We start from the raw sequence: 17,623 nt of genomic DNA, 5'->3' as shown, positions 1-17,623 counted from the left end.
GAGAGGCAGAAAGAGAATCCCAAGCAGGCTCTGACATGGAGCTTAATCTCATGAACTGTGAGATTGTGACCTGAGCTGAAATCAAGTGTTGGATGCCCAACTGACTGACTCCTAGTTTTCATCTCTATGTAAATCTGTGCTACATTCTGTGCAGTTTCTTCTCATATATCTTTCAGTTCACGGATTCTCTCTTTAGCTGTGCCTGATTTGCCTGAAGCTCACCTATTGAATTTTAAATTTCAGTTATAGTTTTTATTTTAGTATTTCATTTTTATTTTGTTTTTCAAATTACTTTGGTCATTCTTTTTAGATTTTTCTGCTTAGTTTTTCAAATTTATTTCTTTTTTCTAAATAGTATTTTTAAAATTTATTTATTTTATTTTAGAGAGCGAGTTGGAGAGAGGGGGAGAGAAAGAGAGAGAGATTTTTAAAATATATTTAAAAAAACATTTATTTATTTTGAGAGACATAGAGAGCAAGTGGGGGAGGGGCAGAGAGAGAGGGAGACAGAATCCCAAGCAGATTCTGGGCTGACAGCACAGAGCCTGATGGGCTAAAACTCCCAAACAGATCATGACCTGAGCTGAAATCAAGAGTCAGACCTTAACCAACTGAGCCACCCAGGCGCCCTGAGAGACTGAGAAAGAGATAGAGAGGACGAGAAACTTAAGCAGGCTTCATGCTCAGCAAGGAGCCTGATACAGGGCTCGATCCCACGACTCTGGGATCGTGACCTGATGTGAAATCGAGAGTCAGATGCTCAACCAACTGAGCCACCCAGGCACTCCTTTAAATTTAAAGAAAAAATTTATTTTTTAATTTTATTAGAAAGAGTGAGCAGATAGGGTAGAGGAGCAGAGGGAGACGAAGAGAATCTTCAAATTTATCTTTCTTTTTTTTTTAATTTTTTAAAGTTTATTTATTTTTGAGGCAAAGAAAGAACGTAGTGGGGCAGGCTCCAGGCTCTGAGCTGTCAGCACAGAGCCCGATGTGGGACTTGAACTCACAAACCATGATGTTTTGTTTTTTTCTTTTCCTTTGCTAATTTCCAGTATCTAAGGTTTTTATGGGTTTCATTTCTGTTTCCCATATTTTGGTGCCTTCTTTTCTTGAATGTTTAGTGATTAGTTTCTTTTTCTTTTTTTTTTCTTTTTTCCTTTAAAAAAAAATTTTTTTTTAATGTTTATTTATTTTTGAGAGAGAAAGAGCAAGTGGGGGAGGAGCAGAGAGAGACACACAGAATCTGAAGCAAGCTCCCGGCTCTGAGCCATCAGCACAGAGCCCGATGCGGGGCCTGAACTCACAAACTGTGAGATCATGATCCGAGCCAAAGTCAGACACCCAACCAACTAAGCCACCCAGGCACTCCTCCTTTTTTTTTTTTTTTTCTTTTTTTTTTAACAGGTGTTCATTTTTCTTTCAGTTTTTTCGGTGGGAATTTTTTGAGACCTGGGACAAAGATGGATTTCTAAGGGAGAGCTTGTTTTTGCCACTGTCAGGCACCTGTGTAGACTTTTGTTCTGGGAGTACTTTATATTCGAAGTTTTCAAGGCCACCCATGTAGTATAGATTGGGTTATAAACCTGAGTGGTGACTGATTTTGGTTACACTTACTCAGGGATGTGTTTTTTCCTCCTCAGTTTAGCACCATGATTCCAGGCAGTTTCAAAAAGAGTAACTCAGTGGGATAGAAAAGACACAAGTAACTATTAGTAAGAGTTACGTATGAAATAATGAGTTATGTATAAAAGTATACATGAGAGTATAATAAAAGTTATGTATGAAAGCCTGCAGTAATACAGGGGATGGATCAGCTATGTCCACCCCTGGGCTTGGAAAATTTTCATAGTGATGGAAATGTTTGATATGTGCCTCAAAAAAATGAGTTTTTTTGACTTGGGAAGTTAGAAGGAACCAAATGAGCAGATAAAGCACAGAATTTTTAAAGGATAATTGAGATTGATCTAGTACCGGCGCAGTTTGGGATATATGGTATATTTCTGGGAGGGGTAAAAGGGTAGATTGAGATCAGATTGCAGAGGGCCTTGAATGTCTTGGCTAAGGAATTTAGATTTTCTTAAACATCACGTATGCCACTGAATATTTTTAAACAGGAAAATGATATTATCAGGTATCTTTTTAGAAAAGTAACTGATAGCAGTGTAGGAGGAAAACCAAAGAGCTAAAATTTATATGAATCAATAAATTATTTGGTTAGTGTTTCTTCATATGCATCCTGCAGCTGCCACCATCCAGCCCTTCCAGCTCTTCAGTAAGACTCTGCCATCAAGCTTTTAAGTTGTTAGTGATCAGCTTCTTTTCCATTTCTCTCAACAACTCTTCTAAACCTTTATCATTTTTTTCAGGCCTTTCACTCAACTTCATTGATTAAAAATAATGTTGTCAGTCTATGAGTGTGCCTCTTATTTCCGGTTCTCTCACTCAACTTCCAACTTTTCACTTTCTGATTATAAACTTATATCCATATTGATTTTCACTTCAGTGTTTCCACACTGATGAAATGGAGACTTTCTTTTTGTTTATGGTCACTTGTTTTAACCTGTACTCCTGGCTCTACTTTCTACCATCTTTCGGACCTTGCGCTCCGTCTGTTGTTTATTTTGATTCATCTTTAACCACGTTCTCTTAAGGGGTTATTATAAACATTTGCGTTTTTTTCCTTCCCAAACTTAATCACTCTCTCCCCACTCTGTATTCTCCCATAACTTCTGTCTTTTCAGCCAGACTTCTGGAAACACTAACCTGTGCTGACTCTCTTCACTATACCTCTTATTCCCTCTTAATACAATGTAATCTGCTTTTTCTGCTCCTTACCTGAATACTGAAACTAGTCAGGGCTGGATTACTTGATGTCATTGCAAAATTAATTTTTCATTTTCCTACATTTTTTAATTTCATTCTTCCATTCACTCAAGCACTTGAATTCCAGACTTGTTGAAATATATCCGTGAACAAAGTAGCCAGTCATTTATGCCTTCATTGGCCTCCGTTTTAGAAAGGGGAAAGTAAATATGATTTGTAAATAACAGTTATGGAAAAAGTATAGCAGGGTAAGTAGGAGGGCGGTAGCAGGAATAGGTTGCAGTGTTAATGAGTGATCAGGAGAGGCCTGAATTTGGACAAAGATTTAAATGAAGCCTTTGAAGACAGTGAGGGAATAGCCAAATGGGTATCTGGGGAAGAGCTAGGCAAAGAATAAATAGAGCAGTGGTTTTCTAACCTTGTTCATTGGATCAGCCTTACCTGGGCACTTGATAGAAATGCAAATGATCATGCCTTATCTTAGATCTACTGAATTGGAAATTCTGGAAGTGGGGACTAACAATCTATATTTGGCAAGCATTCTTGTTGATTCTTTTTTTTTTTTTTTTTAAATTTTTTTTTAATGTTTATGTTTGAGAGATAGAGACAGAGCATGATCAGGGAAGGGCAGAAAGAGGGAGACACAGAATCCGAAGCAAGATCCAGGCTCTGAGCTGTCAGCACAGGGCTCGATATGGGGCTCAAACCCACGAACCATGAGATCATGACCTGAGCTGAAGTGGGACACTTAACCGACTGAGCCACCCAGGCACCCCCATTCTTGCTGATTCTAATACCTGTTAATAAAGTTTGAGAATCTGTGAACCAGGATAACTACTGTTAAGGGAGAAGGATATTGGCATATTTGGGGAATAACAGGGAGGCCTCTGCCACTAAAGAAAAAAGCATGGGAGTGCTGAATAGTGGGAAAGAAGAGGTCAGGGATGATGGGTTGGGTTAGATCATGTAGAGCCTTACAAGAATTTTGTGTTTTATACTGAGTGAAATGTGAGCTACTGTGGAGTCTTGAGCAAAGGACTGGCATAATTTGTTGTATATTCTCAAAGGACCATTCAGGTTACAATGTTGAGAATATTCTATAGGGAGTAGATGTATCTATTGTATTCAGTGATGTTTTTCTTGATAATCTTGAAAATTTGGGATTTTTGTAATACCATACACATCTGGAATTTCATATAACCTGATTTTCCTTTTTTAAAACTAATTAAAATAAAATTAGTTTTCATTTGTAATTTCTTACTGTTGATGTCCTTCCTCAGTGTTCCATTCTCCAGGAATGTTCTTAATTACTATAATTTTAACTACTACCTATATCCTGACGATTGTCTTTAACTCAGTTTAGAATTCTAGCTAATACTGCGTGACTGCACAAGACCAATTTTCATTTTGGAAGTATTGAGGCAAAATTGAAATAATTGTATTGTTAGAGACCTGTAACAATGGTAGGACAGTGCCTAAGTACATGTTTGGTGAATTAAACCATTACTTGCTTTTATAAACTTTGCGTAAAGTTATATTTATAGTTTGAAATTTATGGTTTGTACTTATTTTTAAGGTAGCATTGTGCTCATAAGGTACCTGCCAGCTTAATGTAAATTCTGTTATTCAAATAATTACTTTTATTTCAGAAGTCATTTTTTATCAAAGTACAGTTTTAACTTATTTGATATTTTTAATAATTTCGTCTTATAACTTTCAGAGATAAAGCTGATATGAGAAGTTTGGTCAGATTTTCATTCTAATAACATCCTTTCCTTTTCGTTCGAATATTGTGGAAATGAGAGACCTTTTAAAATAATAACTACTAAATATCATATAGCATTTCATTTTAAATTGATTGTAGCTATTTATTGAGTATTCAAAGTATGCTGTTTTATTTTAAAGGATTAGAAGATAAAGAACAAAATTTAACAAGAAGAATTAGTGCCTCTGACATTTTATCTGAAAAGGTAAGATACTGCTTTTTGGAATTCGGTGTCTCTGTAAAACTGATTGTTGCTCACTTTGCTCACTTCTTGTGAAAGAAGATTCTGTCTTGCTTTTTGCTCATTTTCTTTATCATTTTTTCATCATTACCTCCATTTGGACATAAGCCTTAAATATAAGAAAATCTGGAGAGATGTCCTGAAGTGTCTTTGCACTGGGTTCAATTGAATTGAAATTTTTTTTAATGTTTATTTTTGACAGAGAAAGCATGTGTGTGCACAAGTTGGGGAGGGGCAGACAGAAATGGAGACACAGAATTGACACAGGCTCCAGGCTCTGAGCCGTTAGCACAGGACCCGATATGAGGCTCGAACTCCCAAGCCATGAGATCATGACCTGAGCCAAAGTCCGACGATTTTCGTATATATATCCATAGATGATCTTTTTGCTTGTTAGTTTTTTGAAACTTTTAATTTTCACCCAGGGATTGTGTTTTCCTACTTTTGGGAGGTTATCCTGTATTGGAAATCTTTGGAGTTAGACCTTGACCAGCTTTTCAGTTCTAGCCCCTCCTCTTACTAGCTGAGTGATCTTGCGTAAGCTCTTTAGCCTTTACTTGTCTCTATTTTCTTTTCTACAAAATGAATTTAATGTCGTCTGTTTTCTGGATTGTGGTGAGGTTCAGCAGGATAAAGTACAGAAGCACCAAGTAGTGTGTTTGATACATAATAGCTTTCAATAGCCCAAGCCTTTTTTTTTTTTTTTTAATTTTTTTTTTTTTTAATTTTCAAGAGTGAGAGAGACAGCACAAGCAAGGGAGGGACAGAGAGACAGGGAGACACAGACTCCAAAGCAGGCTCCAGGCTCTGAGCTGTCAGCACAGAGCCCAACGTGGGGCTCAAACTCTTGAACCTGGAGATCATGACCTGAGCCAAAGTCAGCCACTCAACTGACTGAGCCACCCAGGCACCCCAGCCCAAGCCTTTTCTTTATTTAATTAGAAATATGAAATACCTTCAGTTCCTTCTTTTAAGATTTCACTTTTTTTTTTTTTTTTTAATGTTTATTTTTGAGAGAGAGACAGAGTTTAACGGGGGAGGCGCAGAGAGAGAGGAAGACACAGAATCTGAAGCAAGCTCCAGACTCTGAGCTGTCAGGACAGAGCCCGATGCAGGGCTTGAATGCACGAACGGTGAGATCATGACCCTAGCCGAAGTCACACGCTTAACTGACTGAGCCATCCAGGCACCCCTTATTTCACTTAGTTTTTATGAGTAAATCAAAATGATGCAGAGAGCCTAGGAGCTTTAGGAAAGAGGTGGACCTGAATTTAAGATTGATAATATAACAGGTACATATATTTATATGTATGCACATACATATACACTTGTATATGTTTTGAATGTTCTCACAATAATCTGCTAAATTAAGTTGATATTTTCCGGTTTACAGATGAGGTAAGATTCATATGGGTAGATTAAGTGACTTGCCTAAAGTTATGTAGGACTTAAGTGTCAGAGCAAGGAGTTGAATGAGGTTCAGTGCTCTTGCTAATGAGGTAGCTGCTTTAAGTAGCATATAGTTGTGTGACAGAATCAGTAACTTTTTTATTCCAAAAGAATAAAAAGTAATCAAAGACTTTTAAGTCCCAATGAAATGGTGATGATAGCTTTATTTTAAATTCTCTAGATCAGCAGTATCCAATAGAATTTTCTGCAGTAATGGAAATGTCCTTTATCTGCAGTCTCCAATATGGTAGCTATAAACCACATGTGGCTTTTAAGCACTTGAAGTGTGATTAGTATGGCAGAGGAACTAAATTTCCTACTCAATTTTAGTTAATTTAAATTTAAATAACCACATGAGGGCTCATTGCCACCATACTGGATAGCACAGCTGTAGAATGTCCATACAAAGCAGTAGAATTTGGTATTTTTTTTTATATTTTTATTTATTTATTTTTTTAACACCTACTCATTTTTGAGAGAGAGAGAGATCATGAGTAGGGGAGGGGCAGAGCGAGAGGGATACACAGAATCTGAAGCAGGCTCTAGGCTCTGAGCTGTCAGCACAGAGCCTGACGCAGGGCTCAAACTCATGAACTCTGAGGTTTTGACCTGAGCCAAAGTCCAAAGCTCAACAGACTGAGCCACCCACTCTCCCCATAAAGATAATTTTTCAGTTCATTTGTTACATATATTTCCCAGCAATGCAAAGAGTAACTATATCCTGGTTTGGATAAACTAAAGTACTGACATATGTGATGGTAATTCAGTTAGGCACTTAAAATAGTTCATAGTAAATTGAAGCCCGTAGGAAGGATCCATAAAGAAAGGTTTCTTTATTCTTAGATGTTAAATAATTTAATTGGATATTAGGAAAAAAGTGATTACAATTTACCTATAAGTAAAAGTCATTAGATAAGTGGGCCTTAACCGTTGTTGTGAGTCATAGTTTGTTTTGATTCCCTGCTTTATAAATACACATAAAGGGGGGCGCCTGGGTGGCTCAGTTGGTTGAGCGTCTGACTTCGGCTCAGGTCATGATCTCACAGCTTGTGAGTTCGAGCCCCACGTTGGGCTCTGTGCTGACAGCTCAGAGCCTGAAGCCTGCTTCTGCTTCTGTGTCTCCCTCTCTCTCTGCCCCTAACCCCCTTGCATTCTGTCTCTGTCAAAAATAAAATAAAACATTAATAAATAAATAAATACACATAAAGGAAAAACAGTTTTGCATTTAACCTCAAAGGGTGGAGAGGACAGAGGACTCCCAAAATCTCTCTTCCCACCAAATCCATGTACTCAATTTAGAACCTCCGTTTTGTTTGCCTGACATTACATTTTAGCTAAAATGTGGAGAATAGATTAATTTTTTAAATTATCTCAAAAAAGGTAGAGTGAAAAATGTAAGAAGGTATTTCAGTTGGAAAAAAAATTTCAAACATTTGCTTGTAACCTGTTTTCCTATTTCAGCTTCCCTGAAGAAAAGTCTTGGGTGTTCAAAATATTTTAAATGTTCAGATACATATCCGTAGTTTTAGGACATGTAATGTTCAAATATAAGTAAATCTGATTTAAAGAATAATAAAATACGTATTTAAAAAAATATTTTTTAAGTTTATTTTTTTTTATTTTTATTTTTTTCAATGTTTATTTATTTTTGGGACAGCGAGAGACAGAGCACGAACGGGGGAGGGGCAGAGAGAGGGAGACACAGAATCGGAAACAGGCTCCAGGCTCTGAGCCATCAGCCCAGAGCCCGACGCGGGGCTTGAACTCACGGATCGCGAGATCGTGACCTGGCTGAAGTCGGACGCTTAACCGACTGCGCCACCCAGGCGCCCCAAAGTTTGTTTATTTTTAAGAGAGAGAGCAAGCAGGGGAGGGGAAGCGATAGAGGGAGAGAGAGAATCCCAAGCAGGCTCTGCACTGTCAGCACAGAGCCCAATATAGGACTTGAACTCACAAACCCGGGAGATCATGACCAGAGCCGAAACCAAGATTTGGACACTTAACCGACTGAGCCACCCACGCACCCCAAAATACATATTTTTTTTAAAGTTTGCAAATTTCAACCTTGACATTCAGTGTACTTGTTCTCTGTATTCCTTGTAACACTAGTAAATCACATGATTACAGAACCACTTCATTCTTTATTCTTTTTAAAAAAAATTTTTTTAATGTTTAATTTTGAGAGAGAGAGAGAGACAGAGGGCAAGTGGGGAAGGAACAGAAAGCGTGGAGACATAGAATCCGAAGCAGGTTCCAGGCTATGAGCTGTCAGCACCGAGCCGGAGGGGGAGCTCGAACCAGGAACTGAGATCGTGAATGATTAGAGTCATGACGCTTGAGACGCTTGAGAGTCGGATGCTTAACCGACTGAGTCACCCAGGTTAAAAAAATTTAAAATTTTTTTTTTTAAATGTTTAGTTATTTTTGAGAGAGAGAGACAGAGGGTAAGTCGGGGAGGAACAGAGACATTCTTCATTCGTTAAGCCACCTCTGGGTTGATTTCTTCTTGCATTTGTTGTCATCAGATTTTTACTTGTTTGGGAAGTTCAGTTAAATGCTGATCTCTGACCTTTAACTTTCCTTTTTTTTTTCTTTTTGCATCATCCTGTTCCATCATTTATATCCACCTCTTCTAACCCTTCAACTTACATATACACACACACAGTCTACAGATTGATCTTCTATATCATAGGGACTGAATTAGGATGTAGGGCTGTGCGGAAAGTAGTTTAGTTTCCTTATTTCAGTTACATTGCTATTTAAATATTTGCCTTACAGCTAACTTTAAATTCTGATCTTAGGAAAGATTTGACTTGGTAAAATGTTTAAGGTTAAATAAGAGAACTAAAAAATTGCAACTGTTTATTTTTTTAAAGAAACTTGGTGAAGATGAAGAGGAACTGTCTGAACTACAACTTCGACTTTTGGCTCTTCAGTCAGCCAGTAAAAAATGGCAACAAAAAGAACAGCAGGTGATGAAAGAAAGCAAAGAAAAGTTGACTAAGACGAAAACTGTACAACAAAAAGTTAAAACCAGTACAAAAACACATTCAGCCAAAAAAGTTAGCACTACAGGTGATTGATCATTTCTGTTAAATTCTTTAAAAAAATTCTTTTTAATGTTTTTTTATTTTTGAGAGAGGGAGAGAGAGACAGAGTGCGAGCGGGGGGAGGGGCAGAGAGAGAGGGAGACACAGAATCTGAAGCAGGCTCCAGGCTCCAGGCTCCGAGCTGTCAGCACAGAGCCCGACGCAGGGCTCGAACTCACAAACCGCGAAATCATGACCTGAGCCAAAGTTGGACGCTTAACCGACTTAGCCACCCAGGTGCCCCTGTTAAATTCTTTTAATTGATTTCATACATCAGTATAGTTTCAAGATTAAAAAAAAAATTTTTTTTAATTTTAGAGAAAAAACGCAAGCGGGGGGAGGGGAGCGGTGGGGAGAGAGAGAGACCATCTCAAGCAAGCTCCACACTTGGCACGGAGCGTAATATGGGATTCAGTCCTATGACTCTGGGTTTGTGACCTGAGCCGAAATCAAGAGTCAGACACTCAACCGACTGAGCCACCTAGGTGCCCCTAATTTCAAGATTTTAACTCACAAAGTTTTGAGTTTGCAGATTTACAGGGCCCTGAATGGGGGACAATCCTGTATAAACAGAACTTGGAGGAACAGCTGTATATTTGACTTAACAATAATGAAAATAAATTATAAAGCTCTTGTTTTCTTTTATGTAGGAAATTCTAACTCTAGTAGGTACTGATGTTTCTGTATTTTCTATTTAAAGCTAAACAGGCATTAAGGAAGCAGCAAACAAAGGCTTGGAAGAAACTACAACAACAAAAAGAACAGGAAAGACAGAAAGAAGAGGATCAGCGGAAACAAGCTGAAGAAGAAGAGAGAAGGAAAAGAGAAGAAGAAATCAGAAAAATTCGAGATCTCTCAAATCAGGAAGAGCAGTACAATCGATTCATGAAATTGGTTGGTGGAAAGAGGAGATCAAGAAGTAAGGTAAAGAGTGCTAAAATATAAAATCAAAATGTTATTCAAATTTAAGTGTCTTTGTTGTCTTTTATCATAAGGTCAGTCAATTAAGAAAAAGCGTAGATCTCTTGTATTTGATAGAATTTGATAAAACTTTTTTGGAGAGATGAGAAGGTTGGTTATAATTGAGAATGAGTCTTATATAGTTATAGATAATAGAAATAGAAGAAATGAAAGACTAAAATATGGTTAGCAAAGTCTGCTTTTGGCTTTTTCATCCTTCTGTATTTAGAAGAAAGTGAGATTACTAAATTGTAGTATAGACCTATCCAAAAAAAAAAAAAAGTGGCCATACCTTAAGTTATAAGGGCAGAATTTCATTAGTTGTTTTTTTGGTTTTTGTTTTTTAACATTTGTTTAGTATTGTAGAATTAGAAGTGTGTCATGACCAGTTGGTATGGAATGTTTTAAAGAAAGTTAAATCATCATAGTCTGACTGCTTGTGGCTACTTTAGTTATTAAGCATTTAGTTTAAGCATTAAGAATTTATTATGTAAAGTCATTAATAATTAAGTCATTGGTTTTTATGGATGGTGTTAGGCAGTAAATTGGAGATTTAATATCAGTCTCTAGTGGTATAAGTGACAAATATTAGAATTTTGCGATTTGAGACTAGTGAATGGACTGTTGAAGAGAGGGATGTTAAAAAGTAAAAGCACTTTGTAGGGAGTCAGGAGTTAGGTTTGTTTAAGCAAGGAATTTATCAATATACTTTGAACTTCTAAAAAGTACTTTGATAGAATCTCTTTTAGAGAAAAGTGTTGCACTTTTACATGACTCTTTATCCATCAGGATTGGTTTTGTTAGATTTTGGTTTGTTAAGAACTGTCTCTGAGTGAAACGTGTAAGAAATAAAAAAAGAAAACTACACATAAACATGTCAACTAAGAATTTCTAGTTTTCAGCTATCATTAATGTATCCATAACTAAGATGTTACTGGATTTTTTGGAAATACTCCAAAATATAGTCTCAGTGACCTAAAACTTGAGTTTATTCATCTGGTTTTTTAGAGAGGCCATAAGTATTCAAGAACTTGAACATCTTAATTTTACAGATGAATATGATTTTTGATAGTGTTCCCTAGAAATAACTGTCAATTGTTTCGTAGTTTCTAGTGTAAGAATAGACTGAGACAGAAAATGCTTTGAAACTAAAAAAAATCTTGTTATTAGTCTTCAGATCCTGACCTAAGACGATCCTTAGATAAGCAACCTACTGATAGTGGAGGAGGCATTTATCAATATGATAACTATGAAGAAGTTGCTATGGATACAGATAGTGAAACCAATTCTCCAGGTATGAACCAAAACTTAAAACATTATCATATTCACAAATTTTCATAAATAGAAAATGATCATAAAGTTACCCAAACCTTGGAAGAAATGTGTCATGAAAAGTGATATTTGCTGGTGAATTGTGTAACTGTAGACATTTAATGGTGTAAATACTCTGAGAGCAAACCTCAAATATGTAATATGAACCTTTATTTCTAGGTGTTTGTTTCTAGATAGGATTTAAATAAAAAGGCAGTATTTAAACTCCTATTAACTGTTGGATCTAAAAAGTGAAGATAGTTGGAAAGATGGAACACTGTTTTTAAATAAAACACAATAAACTTTTGATCTCTAAAGTTAACTTTATGTTAAAGATACTTTCTAGTTTAGTAAAAAAAAAAATCTTGTTTGAGGCTTCCTTTCTCCTTCCAGCGATGTTACTTCTAAGGAATTTGCAGATGGAAAGTAGTACTAGTAGCATCTCAAGAGAGGCTGGTTAGAACTGATGAGGGTAGTACCTCAGTTCGATCGCATACATTAGGATGTGACTATTCTTGAGAGCTAGAGACTTGCTTAGGTGATATTCAAGAGTGATTTTGTGAGAGGCCTATTTTCTTACTAATTAAAACACAAGACTGGGGTGCCTGTGTGTCGGTTAGGTGTCTGACTCTTGATTACTGCTCAGGTCATGATTTCACAGTTTGTGAATTCTAGCCCCGCATTGGGCTCTGTGTTCACAGCATGGAGCCTCCCCGGGATTTTCTCACACTCTCTCTCTGCCCCTCCCCAGCTTATGCTCATGTGCTCTGACTCTCTCAAAAATAAATAAATAAACATTAAAAAAAAGTAACCACACGTAAGACTAAGGCAGATAACTGAATGCAGTTGACATTCTAGGAGCTGGAATACTTGAACAATCGTATGATCAGTGTATTTCTTCCTGTGGTCATGTTGTCAGAGCAAACCAAATCCTGTGGTCATGTTGCCAGCTAGAATCATGCTGGGTGTGTCTAGACAGAGACAAAGAAAAACATATGATTTGACTAATGTTTACCCAAAGTGCTCATTTTAGGTTAATTGTTTTAAGGCTGATGTTTGATAATTTCACATCATACATTTATTTTGAGAGTGAGAGAGCCCAAGCGCAAGCAAGGGAGGGGCAGAGAGAGAGAGAGAGAGAGAGAGAGAGAATCCCAAGCAGCCGAGCCTAACTTGGGGCTCGATCTCACTACTGTGAGGTCATGACCTAAGCCGAAATCAAGAGTTGGAAGCTTAATTGAGCCACCCAGGCACCCCTGTTTTTATTTCAACATTTAACTCTTTGGTCAGTATTAAGTTTTCTTATTCGTAGATTCTTTGAGATAATTCATTGCATTCCCAATATTGATAATATTATTAATACTTTCTCTTTCTATAAAATAACTTTATGAACTATGCTTTCAAAAGAATTTTGTAAAATGGGGCACCTGGCTGGCTCAGTCAGTGGAGCATGCAACTCTTGTCATTGGGGTTGTGAGTTCAAGCCCCGTGTTGGGTGTAGGGCCCACTTTAAATAAATAGGTAAACTTTAAAAAATTAATAGAGAATGCAGTCTTTACTCAACTTTATCAAATTTTAACTTTTTGCTGTATTCACTACAGGTACTGATATTTAAGAAGTATAATGTTCTAAAGGCCAATGTATATTCAAATGCTATCATTATATGGTACAAGTTAACCATATAATAGGTGGGTAATAGCCATATTGATTTGTGAGACACCTGGGATAAAGAAGAAGCATTAGTTTTTCCCTGAAGTTTGTCTGTAGTTACTGGGTAGCAAGAGTCGTCTTTGAATCTGCCATATTTCACCTAGTCTTAAGAAACTACTGAAGTTGAAATGCATAATTATTTTTATCTGCTACCATGGAAGAAAAAATGCTAACAATTTAACAGAGATGCATTGATTTTACTTCAGAATTATTAAAATGTGACTTAGTGTACATTTAATTGATTAAATATAAGTAGTTCTTTTCATTCCTAGTCCTATTTGCTTTCTTTTTTTTTTTTTTTATGTTTATTTATTTTTGAGACACAGAGCATGAATGGGGGAGGGTCAGAGAGAGAGGGAGACACAGAATCTGAAACAGGCTCCAGGCTCTGAGCTGTCAGCACAGAGCCCGACACGGGGCTGGAACTCACAGACCGTAAGATCATGACCTGAGCCGAAGTCGGAAGCTCAACCGACTGAGCCACCCAGGCGCCCCGCTATTTGCTTTCTATACAGCTTAATAGTTCATTTCTTTGCTCCACATGAAGAATGAAATTACATCACTGGTTTTGTTTTGTTTTATTGGTTAGGGCACTTTAGCAGATTCAAGGGAATTTTTTGTTTTACTATTCCTTTAAAAAATATGTTTGTAAAAAAAAAAAAGTATGTAAAAAAAAGAGCCTTTCCTGCTCTATTCCTTCCTTGTTACCATCATTAGGTGAAAAGTGGAACAAACTAGAGAGGTTTTTGGATTTTTTTGTTTTTTTCAAACTAGAGAGGTTTAAGGCACTAATTGTCAGCTTAAGTTGGAAGGCTGATGTTATGATAATTTTAAATAGGTGGAAAGGATTCATGGAGGTTAAAGAATTTGTTAGAGATTAATTTGCACTCTACTTTGATGTATTTTTATTTCTTCAAACATATCATAATCTTAATTTATTCCTGTTGAAGAATATTCGTCTGTAAATTCTTAATGAAAAAATTTTTTACAGCCCCTTCACCGGTGCAACCACCATTCTTCTCTGAATGTTCACTGGGGTATTTTTCTCCAGCACCATCTATTTCTTTGCCTCCACCACCTCAGGTTTCTGTAAGTGAGAACTGATGTGATTTCTAAGAGAATTATTTTGTTGTTTTGTGTCTTTTCTAATTTGTTCTGAAAAACTGGCAGGTAATTAAAAGCAGTTAATGTTTGAAGAGAGCTTCAATTAGAATTGTTTACCAAAATGAATAGCTATGAAACCTATAGAATAAATAGTTATTTATGTATTGGCGGGGTTGTCCATATGGTAGATTTTTTTTCATAGCTATTTTTTAATCTCATGTGTACTTTTGTTCAATACTTACCATGTTTCCTTTTTCCTTCTCAGCTAGTAGCTACTCCAAAACTTTATTCCAAAGAAGAATGAGATTATCTTGTGTTTTGTATTTTTTGGCAGTTGGGATTTAGATGCATGAACGATACTTCTAGAAATAAATTCTTTCCTTTTTCTTTTGGTGAATTATGGTTATTTTTTATTTGAAATTTCAGCAAAAAAAGATCATTTTATGTAGAAGTTAATTTCTTTTTCCCCATCTTCCTTTTAAAAGAACTGCCAGTCCCCCATTTTTAAAAAAAAGGGAAAAAAGGAAGTGAGGGAATCATTAAGTAAAAGTTCTGAAGTTCTCAGTGAGTTAGCGGGAACATTACCATTTCACAGTTGCTAGGTGGACATCTGGTGTCCTAGCTTAAGGTGAGGGGAATATTAGAGCACAGAGTGAAGGAAAAGGTTTTTTTTTTTTCCCCCTTGAAATGTTTTCTTTTGGGAAATGGAGAATGGATGAGCTAAGTGCCAAGGGAAATACTAGAAGGTCTTTGAAACAAAACTTTCCAAACTCAAGGATTTGTATACAATTAGTTTTCTTTATAATTTCTAAGAAGCCATTTCACAAGGAATTAAGAGATTGTTCTTGACAGTTCTTGAGATACTCTGGACTAGTCTCAGAATCTCTTTGGTGCCTAATTTTGTTTTTTACTTAAATATCACCTTTGTTTTCAGTAATTCCACTTGTTTTCAGGTAGTCATCTAAAGGGAAAAACCCTGTAAAATTTGATTTCTGTCTTTTAGAATGCTAAATGAAAATAAGAAAGATAATGGAAGAGTTTGTATAATTGCCCTGAAGTTCATAAATTAAATGTTTCAAATATCGTTGATTTTTTTTATTGTAAAAATTATACTTTTTTCATGGTTGAATATTGAATTTGGGTTAGTTTTAAGATTTACAGGATGCTTAGTTCACTTCTGTTTACAATTGAAGTAATAATCTAAAGTTTACCTTTTTAAATTTAATGTAGCTCCATAGATAAACATTTTGAATTGGTAGTATTTGCATTGTAATTATTATTTCTTCTCTTCTAAAAATAACTAGTCTATGCCACCTTTGAGCCAGCCTTATGTGGAAGGCTTATGTGTTTCTCTTGAACCTCTACCTCCTCTACCACCTTTACCACCTCTTCCACCTGAAGATCCAGAACAGCCTCCAAAACCACCTTTTGCAGATGAGGAAGAGGAGGAAGAAATGCTGCTTCGAGAAGAGCTACTTAAATCTCTTGCAAATAAAAGAGCTTTTAAGCCAGAGGTAATTTAGGTGCCTGAACCTCTAGGTGGTGCTCTTGAGCTTAGTTTTAGGTAGTTCTGCTTTTCTGTTTGGGATTCATTGGGCTTTTCAGTAAAGTAGCACTAGTCTAAAAAATGACAGAAGTGTCTTTTTATTTAAAAATGTTTCATATTTCTCTTTTCCTTATTTAGGAAACATCTAGTAATAGTGACCCACCTTCACCTCCAGTACTGAACAGTTCACAGCCTGTGCCAAGAAGCAATCTATCAATAGTCAGTATTAATACAGTATCTCAGCCTAGGATTCAGAATCCAAAGTTTCATAGAGGACCTCGTCTTCCACGAACTGTGATTTCGGTAAAAACAAGCAGAATATTTAATCCTACTGCTACATAGCTTGTGAGAAATTTTTATGAAATTTTACTGTCTTATTCCCTGCCTCCCAGTTTATTTATATGTGTCAAAAAAGTTTGTCATTAATTGTGTAATTTTTAAATTGTATAATTTGTCATTAATTATTTTTTTGTTTGGTTGTAAAAGAATTAATTTAGGTGGCATTATGGTTCTTTATAGAAAGTTGGAGAATATAAAACTTAATGAGAAAGGTGGTCACAGTATCTAGAAAGACTGACAATATAGAATATTTTATTTTGTGGGCAAATAACCAGTATTGGTGAAGTGGAACAAAGTTAGGCAACATAACCATAAAAAACTATAAACTATCTACTTGGATTCATTATTTTTAGGAATTGAAATTAAAAGAGGTGAAGTGACTTGTCCAAGGTTACATATCTAATTGTGGTAGGGCCCAGAAAAGAATTGATAACTTCTGTCATCAAGAGTAACAGATATATTGTCTTTGCAGCTTCCAAAGCATAAATCAGTGGTTGTAACACTGAATGATTCAGATGACAGTGAATCTGATGGAGAGGCTTCCAAGGCAACAAATAGTGTTTTTGGTGGATTGGAGTCCATGATTAAGGAAGCAAGGCGAACTGCTGAAGTAAGTGCAATAATGAAAGATGAAAAGATGATTTATTGATCATGGTTAAAGTTTTTTTCCCTGAAAATTAGACCTTAGAGGTGTAAGTTTTTAATATATTGAATTGTGGGGATATTTTAAGTACTGTGTTGTTTAGGACTTTATGTAATGAAGCATGTATAAATTTAATTAGACTTAACTATTAAAGTCCACTTTATTTTTATTCAAATTGGCTAGTACCTTTTTCAAAATAGTTAAATTGAGTAGATAATTGTCCTCTGTACCAAGGAAATGTATTGCTTTGGAATTGTATCATATTACCAGAAAATAGTTTTTATAATCTCAGTACAACTTAAAAAAAATTTTTTTTTAGTGTTTATTTATTTGAAAGAGAGACAGAGAGAGACAGAGCATGAGTGGGGGAGGAGCAGAAAGAGAGGGAGACATAGAATCCAAAGCAGGCTTCTGGCTCTGAGCTGTCAGCCCAGAGCACGATGTGGGGCTTGAACTTCCGAACCACAAGATCATGACCTGAGCTGAAGTCAGACACTTAACTGACTGTGCCACCCAGGTGCCCCAGTACAACTTATACCCCTATTCTTACTGTGCATACGTTGGTTACATATGATTTAGTTCGATTATTTTAAAACTGTAGGTCTTAGTGGATTGTACAGTTAAGTTGTGGCTAACAGGCTGT

The 17,623-nt window shown here is 36.2% G+C and overlaps 1 protein-coding gene across 1 annotated transcript in view; it reads left to right on the top strand.

Moving 5' to 3' along the window:
* Nucleotides 1-17,623, top strand: part of ZFC3H1 (zinc finger C3H1-type containing) — a 55,161-nt gene that overhangs the window by 9,944 nt on the left and 27,594 nt on the right. Inside the window, exons 3-10 of the mRNA XM_030323236.2 lie at nt 4,729-4,793; nt 9,155-9,353; nt 10,068-10,291; nt 11,498-11,621; nt 14,340-14,437; nt 15,757-15,966; nt 16,137-16,301; nt 16,810-16,947. Of these exons, the coding sequence (XP_030179096.1) occupies nt 4,729-4,793; nt 9,155-9,353; nt 10,068-10,291; nt 11,498-11,621; nt 14,340-14,437; nt 15,757-15,966; nt 16,137-16,301; nt 16,810-16,947 (1,223 nt within the window). The remainder of the gene's footprint in view (nt 1-4,728; nt 4,794-9,154; nt 9,354-10,067; nt 10,292-11,497; nt 11,622-14,339; nt 14,438-15,756; nt 15,967-16,136; nt 16,302-16,809; nt 16,948-17,623) is intronic.

Source organism: Lynx canadensis, chromosome B4 (assembly GCF_007474595.2).
Source record: "Lynx canadensis isolate LIC74 chromosome B4, mLynCan4.pri.v2, whole genome shotgun sequence".
Lineage (NCBI taxonomy): Eukaryota > Metazoa > Chordata > Mammalia > Carnivora > Felidae > Lynx > Lynx canadensis.
The sequence above is the reverse complement of the archived record's forward strand: the minus strand, read 5'-3'. Positions and strand labels throughout refer to the sequence as shown.